Source organism: Culex pipiens, chromosome 2, assembly GCF_016801865.2.
Source record: "Culex pipiens pallens isolate TS chromosome 2, TS_CPP_V2, whole genome shotgun sequence".
In the NCBI taxonomy this organism is placed as follows: domain Eukaryota; kingdom Metazoa; phylum Arthropoda; class Insecta; order Diptera; family Culicidae; genus Culex; species Culex pipiens.
In genome coordinates, this window is record NC_068938.1 from 115,899,384 (window position 1) to 115,908,894 (window position 9,511).

The following is a 9,511-nucleotide window of genomic DNA, read 5'->3' on the forward strand; positions in this document are numbered from 1 at the left end:
TTGAAACCGATTGACTGCGTCCAAGAAAGTATGGAGCTATCTTGCTCCTTTCAAAGATGCAGCGTCCTCAAAACTGGTCTAAAATGTATTATTTGCTCAAAAATCGCGTTTAGACCAGTTTTGTTTGTTTGTTTATTTATTAGTAGCTAAAGAGAAACCCTTTTAAGTTGCTACTTTCGCATTTGTCCCAGAACGACTGATGAACCCTTTACTGCCCATTTTTTTCTCAGCTTTTCAAAAATATATATTACATTTTTAAAAACATTGGCAATGTCACATAAAACAAGTAAAACTTCAAACCCTAAAATTTCAAGAGTTCTTCTTTCCTATGTTTTTTATGAGTTCTTCTATCCAATGCTTTTCAAAGATCAAAAATCGGTTGAAAAATTGAATTAACGCTATTGTTGGTTTAAAAAGTTTTGTGGAAAACAAAAATGATACAATTCAAAATGTAAAAATAAAGGTTATTCAAGAAAAATTAAAATGCAATGCGCAAAGTGTTGATGCAACCAATCACAGCAACCGAAATCCTTGTTCTGAAAAATCGACCATCTCGAGCCACCCTAGTATGTATATTCGAGTGTAACAAAAATTAATTTACGGCGGGCATTTGGGCGCTTGTTTCGGTAGGCGTAGGGGAGAGTGGGGAGACTTGATCCCCGGGGACACTTGATTCCAAGCCTGTATCTCATCAGCATGTGGGTAAAACAATTAGCTTTGTTCTAGAGAGTTGTGCAAAATTAACTAAAACTCATTGTAGAAAACAAAGATAAAAATTGAAAAAATGTTTAGATTGAGTTACACACATTTTTCTAAAACGAGCTGCCAAAAACTTCCAAGAGATCTTTTTTCTTTGTTTTAGTATGTATAGAAAACACTCAAAAATTATTCAAAAAAATATTTTTTATACATGAATTGTTTGATAAACTTATCAACTCCAAAACCCTTACGCATTTGATGTTAAATTTATCGTCATACTATTTTTACAATCAATTGTTTAAAAAAGTGCGTTTAGGGAGACTTGATCCCTGCATTTTTACAGTCACTGGAATCAGCCTCAAGATTAATTAATTGGGCTGGGTTTTCATACATAGTTTCCTTTAGTATAGTTGTACATAACTAACTGCAGTTTGAACCTTTTTTCAAAAGTTTTGTAAACAAAAATTTCCAGCTTTTGTAAACATGCTTAATTTTGGTCTAAAAAATAATATTTTAAGTTTTCAAATATTTTACATACTAAACTTGTTATATTTTGAACACAAACGTACAGGTTTTATGTTAAATTGCTGTAACTTATAGAAAATTAAAAGTTTGGATGAATAAGAAACATTTTGCTTAAGATTTCTTCAAAATGTTGAAAGAGGGATCAAGTTACCCCTAACATTTTTAAAATGCCGGTTTAAAATATTTTTTTAAAACGCTTGGCATGATTCGAAGAGTTCATCTGATGAAATACCCTTATAAGCCAAACATATATGAATGTTTAAGCTTTCAATTCATGCAAAAAGTTTATAGTTTTGTGATAAATTGACAGAGTTATGTGCGATACAAAAAAAGGGGATCAAGTCTCCCCACTCTCCCCTACTGAGCCAGAATCCAAAATATGAGCTTGATTTGCCTCAACAGGAGCTGGACATTGCACTTGAAATTTAAATGGGATTCAACCCGAAAAAAAATATTTTTAATAAATATTTATCTGGGTGATGAATAGAGAGAATGCGTAACGTAATTTTTGAATGATCTCACTTTGTTTACATCTACAAAATAGGAGGCTGTTCGAGCACAAGCATGACTTTTTTCTTACTGATAAATGGTTTTTTTTATAATCAGTGGTATGTGTTTTATTTTGTCTCGTTTGGACATTTTTTTGCTGGTAAATTGTGTGTGTTTTCAAGTTTCGATCGGTTAGAAAAGGTTTTACTTTTTTACGGGTGACGAAGAACTGCGGCTAGAGTGTCATTCTGCGATGTTGCAGATGTCTGATTTTGGAATCCTGCAGCTCTTTCTGGTCCAACGAAAAAACATCGCTAATTATAGCGAAGCTGATCCAACAAACAGAGTAGATTTTCACTAAACCAGTAGGTTTTCAAACGGAATCAAACAATTAAGACAACTTATAGATGGATTCAACCGCATCGACTCCATAATTATAAAAATGACGATCTTGCTTTCAACTTTCTTAAAATTTCTTGACTTCAACTCCAGGCCACAATCTTTTCATTCTTGCAAAAAAACGAAACAATCTTAATGATCGATTACAATACTCTCTACATTTGGCGAATAGTAAATTGGTTCCACTTTGACAGTTCAAAATTGAGGCCTTTTTGCGAACCACTATTCAGCACCCAGATATTTATGTTTGAAGCACTTTGGCAACGCGTGTTTACTTTCAACATCATTGGCGTGTAAGCCAAGTTGCGCAAGTTTTGGTATGTATAACATTGAAGTTTTGAGCACCGTGGAGCTCGGCAAAAGCCTTCAAATATCATTTTTTTAATTGTTTTGCTGGGGCCAATTTTTTCAAAAAAAAAAACTAAACGTTTTTCCGTTCCGTTTTTCTACCTTTTATGTGTAGGAAAAACTTCTCTCGCGTTATGATTCGGTCATATCTCGATTTAGTTTCACTTCAAATGATATTTTATTTGCGAAATTCTAAATGACTATTTGGCGGACATTCAGAGGTTTGTTCCGGTGGGCATTTTTTCGAAAAATTGGTCCCAGCAAAATCAAATGACGTCTCGGGCGTCGCAAGGTGCGACGCATATCTTTTTTGTCGGAGACGATTTTTTGAAAAAAATGCCATAAATTGAAGGTCTGTACCGAGCTCCAGGGTGCTCCAAACTTCAATGTTATATATAGGGGCAGGGGGCAGAATGGCCCGCCTAAGTAAAATGCGCCAAAAACCATAGAAAAACATACAAATTTATGAATTCGATGTAGTAGGCTTATGCTTTGGGATGTTCCCTTCATTGTTGTATACTTTTGGCTGATGAACATTGTTTTTCGACTACTTTTCAAGGGTGCGGGTCAGAATGGACCACCCTGTGGGACAGAATGGGCCACCTTAGAAAACAAGCCATTTTGTTTAATACAACATTGAAGGGAGATAATAAATGAGTTAAGGGACCTTTATAATATAGTTTCCATGAAGTTAGACTACTTTTATGAAAAAAGTCACTTACCAAAACAATCATTTTTGAAAATAGTTTTAGTATGTTGAAATAAGACACTAATTTTAAAAATAAACATCAAAACAACCAAAAAATCAAGAATTGTCATTTTCGAAAAAAAAATACTTTTTTCACGTGTAAAATCCCATTTAAAATTCAAATGCAAGGCGCCTGCTCCTGTTGCGTCCAATCAAGCCCATATTTGGGATTTGGGCTCAGTATGCCCACCGGAACAAACCCTTGAATGCCCGCCAAAAAGTTATTTTTGTTACACTCCAATAATATACTTACAGACGTTGACGTTAATTATTTACAAAGTCAGAAATGATATTGCATCGAACGCCTTCAACCCAAAACGTTGTGCCCACAGTCTGATTGACATCGACGATTTGACCATGCAATCCCTGTAGATTATCGAGCTAACCGACCTAGGGGGAAAAAACTTGCGAAACGTTCCATGTTCATCGGTGTGTTCGACGCAGTATCGTGCTTGACCCTTTAATTTTCTTTGCCGGGATTCACCCTCATAACACAAATTACATTGCAGGACGATGAAGCAATTTGAAGAATTTGAGATGTACGAAAGAATTAAAAAAAAACAAAAACCGTCTTCAATTATTCATATTGAACTGTTTATTTTGTGCATATGTAAGGCCAATACAAATTTTATTTAAATGTTATAATCAAATTTGTAATGGTCTTATTAAGTTTCGAATGGCATAAATACTTTTGGTAAAATAACGTTCATAGTCCCTGAAATACAAACCATTCCCTTTACGTCCTTTGCTATGTTGACTCATTGAACTGTGAATTTATTTAAGTAAAAATTTAGCTAAATTGAAAGCTAAAGCCGGTCGCAATAACTCATAGCCCTAAGGACATCTAGAAAAAAAGGTGACTAGCCTAAGTCCTCATCTCACGTGTCCGCGATAATTCCGTAAAAAGGATAAGCAAAGATGAGATCACATACAGTAAAAGTTGACGTACATCGAGTAGCAGAAAATTAGGTTAGTACATCTCATCTGGTCACTGAAAAAGACGAATAAATTTCCAGCGCCAAAATCATCTGGCACCACCACTGCTGGCTACCTCGCGTGATGGGGAAGAGCTCGGGTCGGCACTTCCTTCGGCAAACTTTTCCCTTTGAGCGTTGATTTCGTTCACAATGTTGATCACCAGCGGGTGGGAAAATTTTCCCTTTGTAGAATCGAAAAACTCCTGATGCTTCATAGGACAGTTGTCTCGCTTTTCATACTCGAAAGCTTGCATCACCATGTCGAGACGGTCCAGATCTTTAACAAACTTAGCCTCGGCAGTTTTACCTGCTTCGTATTCCTGAAATTAAAGAAACAGAGGGAAGGAAATGTAAACTCAAGCATTGTTCAATGTTTACTCAAGAATTTAATTTACCTTGCATCTAGATCATCCCTGCTCATCGTTTTTGGGTCAATTTTCACATTTTAGATCGTCGAAATATGAATTGTCCATTTTTGCATGGTTTATTTGATTGCGGTTATCCGCGCTCCATATAAAGTTTTTTTTTGCATGGAAAATTGTCCACGTGGTTTATAGATGAGAACCTGAGAACCGATTCCATCAAATAAACCATGAAAAAAATAACAATTGTTATTTAGGCGATCAAAAATTTGAAAATTGAGCCAAAAAGTTTGGGCAGGCCTGATCTAGATAGATTTTCTTTAGAAGAAATAAGTCAATAATATTAATTTGATTTAAAAAAAATTGCTAAAAACAATTTTTTAAGCGTAATATTTAAACTTAAGAGACAATCATGCTGCCTCATACTTCCTAAATTAATAAAAATGTTTGCCCTCTTGTCAAAATAAAATTGTTCGCTCTACAGCATTACCTTGGCGTTCCCTTATTGCGGGATCTACTCTAAACAAGGTGTTGGAAGGCTTGAAACGGTGAGGCAATCCAAACCACTTTTTATACCGAACCTCCCATCCGCCTTGGGATTCGAACTGACATCTACTTCTCCGTCCGACGGAGACGTGATCAGACGAATCTCGTCTCGAAAAATGTCTCCGGGCCGTATTTCGAGTAAATCCGTAGTAACAGTTCAATAGGGCGAATCTGCGGTTGTAAACAAGCAGTTTATCCCTTTTGCACAAATGACAGTTCACGTAAAGTAAGAGGGGGATACAAACGCAGATTCGCCTTATTGAACTGTTACTGCCGAAATGCTATTATGCCGTTCTCCGCATAATTGTCCCATCTGTTCGTATTCACCCTATACGTCCCTATTTTTAACGATTCTTCCTTACAACGATGGCACTTTTCCACTCTTGCACTTAAAAAACCAGATGGCAGCACGATGTAACGCCACGTCCCTATTGGAAATACTGTTACGGAGAGCGAGTTGTGGCGCTTTAACTATAATAGTGTCCAGGGCATTCGTGGAAATACAATGTGCCATCCCAGAGGGTCCCGGAGTACCAAATCAAACCTTATTATTAAGGGAGCGTTCTTTTAATATCTTAGAAATAAGGTGCAGGTGTTTATGTACTACATGACCAATATTACAAAGAACTTTGTATAACACTCTGGAAAATTATTCTATTTTTATTTATATTTTTTTATTCTTTGCCAATTTATTTAATCCTGAATAATTAACTCTAATGTAATGTTTTCAATTATTGGCACCTCTTTGGAAATAAATTGCCAAAACAACCAAATATTACCAAAACAAGTAGGGTTCGGAAAATGTCCAACAGTTCCACGAAAGCAGGGTGGTGGTGGTAGTTAATTTATTGTCATTCGCTGCCTACGAAAGCAGGAGTCAAGGCAAAATTGGCTAAGTGCTCTCATCCAATCAGCAGCCGTGATTTTTCCTGTATTCATTTTTTATGTTCATCTTAACTTTTGAATACTTTAAAAAAGTTTTATCCACTACTAGTCTACTTCCCCTTTCGTTTGGTGGATAAAGCATGCAGGTTGCTTGATTGGGGTGGAAGATATAAGCGCTTAAACAATCACACAAATCGTTACACTTTCGCTTCGCGAAATTTTGGATTGACACACGTACAAAGTGCTTTGTCAAAATCCATATAATTTATACTCGGGTTTGAGCATGAGCATGAGAGCATGAGAGACCACCCATGGTTGTCCTTCTCCGTTGCTGAACAGGACCGTAATATCCCATCAGCACAACCGGTCACACGCTTCAACGATCAAATGATGTTTCCCTTATCAACAGCATGCATGAATGCGCTGAAAAGATAAAACATCACGATCATCAAAACTAGAACCGGTGCGAATAGGAAACAGTCGTTGGCCACCAACGGCGCCCGCCATGTCAGTTTGTAGATCTCGAGGGGATGGGACGGGAATGTTAGTTAGCACAGGCTGCTACCAAGGGTGGGTTCTATACGATATCCACACCCCCGCGTGTGCCGGAAAACTACTTCTACTTGGGATTTTGTTAGTGGGAAGGGTAATGGCCAGGATTCATCATAGAGGATGATGATGTGGCCCAATAATCAATAAATTTTGTTGAATAGGGTGATGTATTATGCATTCTCAAGGAAAACAATCGGATGATGCGGATGAGACCATTCCCGGTTATTTGGTGTTGAGTTTAGCATAAATGATTCAATCTTAGACAGCCGGCTGTGGAAAGATAGAATCAAAATTATGTGTGTTTAAAAGGTGAAATATTAAACTCAGCGTTACATATTTACGTAGAGTTGACCTGAGACTATTTATACTTTTAAATTATTATAAGATGAGCGACCAATTAATGACTGATGAGTTATGATGTTATCTGAAGGACTTAAACAATCGCGTTGAAACAATATTTGTCGCCACGATTCGCGGGAAACGAATGGTCGAATTGAATGATAATTTATATTTTGCTAACGCAATTTAAAACGAATCTTCCCGTGAAACAATTGCAAATCATAGAACAAAGATACCCGGCTGTGATGTGTATCAATTGCACGTTGTATAAAAGGCTCCGAAAAACACGTTGCCGAGTAACCGCGAGGTCCCGCTACTCACAATCGAATCAAAAAATTCAAAAACGCGCGCTAATTGTCTATCCTAAATGTTAGCGTGTCTTTCGATAAACGATTCTATAGAAATGATTTTTTTTACCGTGAAAATTTAACACATTGTTTGAAAAATAATTGCACAATTTACCCGACGCCGTACCTTCTGATCAACGATGATATAGGAAGGGCTTTTAAAATCACAAAACAATTAATGTAATCTTAATACACGAAAGACGCAACTGATTTTAAAAAAAAAACAATTACGAAGAATTTGTTCGCGTATTTTTATCACTAATTATGAAGTTGATCTGAAAAACCTGGAAATAAATTGATTAATATATATCAAGCTCATTCATACCAACTCTTACACACAACTTGTTATACCTGTAAACTTATATACTTTAAAAATAGTTAATCAAACATCAGATCATAGGAACATGAGATTTTTTATGACATATTAAAAAATATTCAATTAAATAGATGATTGTGGCCACAGTTAAAATCATTTAAAATATTCATAACAGTTTGCTAATTGATCAAAATTTAATAAACGAAAAGTTGTATGATTTCTGATATCATAGGCAGTTTAAAGTGCACTGATAATCAACATTACACACTGTTCAGTTCACTTTTACACACTTGTATGGGATCCATATAATTTATACTCGGGTTTGAGTAAATATGTATAAGCCGAACTAGTTTAAGTTAACTCTGTCGATTGAAACGACTTCAGAGAGCCCATCACAAAAAGACCATGACAAAAAATTGGCCATTACTGACATTGACTTTCAAAAGTGGAGCTACGTTTTCATTCGAACGGGTGTTTCTAGGATTGTAACATTTTACTTCGCCCAAACCAGGTTCCGTTCAAGAACCTGTCTGACAATTTCATACAAACCCAGATAAAAACAAAATTTCATTCGATTTAAGTTGAAAAGCCAAAATGTTAACCACTTCTACTATTGTGCACTGCACACAAATATCTATTGCAATCAAACAAAATAGATCCAATAAATACTCTTTATCGTTATCTTTGTCGCACAAGGCCCGTCATCGTATCTATTTGATTTGAATATCACGATGACAAGGTATAACGTCTGCCACCGAGAATATGGTGGCAACTATAATATCTTTTCAATATTTATAATGGTAATTCATTATTATCAAAAACATCTTTGGTCACGAGGGCAAATAGCGATTGCACAGGGAACAAACTATTCAAACATTGCGATCGAAGTGGAAATTACGAAACAGAAAAAACACCCTATAAGGTTTTATATGCTAAAATGTTACTTACGTTGAACAGTTCCAACAGTTTGTCTTTGGAGGGTCCAAGCAGCTCCGAGATTTCCGACATGGCCGAAAACTCCCGCAGCAGTTTTTCCTCCCTCGAAATGCCACAGTAGGGCGTGATGTCACCAACGATGCTTTCGGCAAGGTCATGTACCAAAGCTAAAACAAAGAGTTCGCATAAATATCGATAAAACTTTTCAACGCAAAAATCAATGAACCTAGTTCCATGACGCGAATCCTGTCCAAGCCCTGGCTGCCGTCCAGCAAAAACGACATCATCCCCATTCGGTACATGTGACCAGATATACTTTCGCAATCCTTAACATTTCGCAGCACCCAGCCTGTTCGTTTCATATGCTGTGTAAACAGAGAAAAAATAAATGATTTACTTTAGTTAAAAAATGATCATATGATTGAGCCATCCCCGAGTAACAGCTGTTCGTGACGTATGAATCATCTCAAGGTTAGAGATAATGTACTGAAGTGGTCAGTTTGGCAAGGCTATTAGATTTTGCAAAACAATTACGTAAGCAATTACCACAATCCAGAATATTTTCATGATTCATAGTGATAACTTCCCTTTGACTCAGCTTATATTGGAAAAAAGAGAAAATTGCACAGAAAATCACTGCTCACTCACCTTGAGATTCCCCACCAACTCCAAAAACTTCACATAATCGCCGTACTTGTTCCGCACCTGTTCCGGCTCGTCACCTCCAGCTTGGCCATTCATCGAGAGCTGCTGCACTACTCCGTTTACGTGAGTTTCCCGCGACATTACTAATTTGGATAATTTCGAGCACAGATTAAACGACTGCTTTTTGAGCTTGGTCGATAACCTATAAATAGTAAGCATCTTTATGCTCAAAGTTTATGTGCAACTTTTTGCCATTACTCTGACAGATGCCTGAATGACAGCAGCTCCGTTATTGGATTGCAAGCTCTCGCGCAGAAACTTTGCTGTGGTCGAAAAACTGTTGCTTGTATTCGTGACGGCTGGTAAATTTTATGAACGAACCCCCCTCTAGCGTAAAC

The 9,511-nt window shown here is 36.7% G+C and overlaps 1 protein-coding gene across 1 annotated transcript; it reads right to left on the reverse strand.

The window, feature by feature from the left end:
* Positions 1-3,780: 3,780 nt before the first annotated feature.
* On the reverse strand, positions 3,781-9,411 carry LOC120425445 (5'-deoxynucleotidase HDDC2). Its single transcript, XM_039589978.2, has 4 exons — positions 9,117-9,411; positions 8,695-8,833; positions 8,481-8,635; positions 3,781-4,505 (listed from the first exon to the last, which is right to left on the reverse strand). The coding sequence occupies exons 1-4, from the start codon at positions 9,330-9,332 to the stop codon at positions 4,233-4,235; spliced, it is 783 nt and encodes a 260-aa protein (XP_039445912.1). The 5' UTR covers positions 9,333-9,411; the 3' UTR covers positions 3,781-4,232.
* Positions 9,412-9,511: the final 100 nt, after the last annotated feature.

Coding starts and splice junctions, on each gene's coding strand:
- LOC120425445 (XM_039589978.2), bottom strand. CDS start 9,332: ATGCTTACTATTTATAGGTTATCGACCAAGCTCAAAAAGCAGTCGTTT. Junction 8,636..8,694: donor GATTCGCGTCATGGAACTAG/GTTCATTGATTT, acceptor TCTTTGTTTTAG/CTTTGGTACATGACCTTGCC. Junction 4,506..8,480: donor AACTGTTGGAACTGTTCAAC/GTAAGTAACATT, acceptor CTTTAATTTCAG/GAATACGAAGCAGGTAAAAC.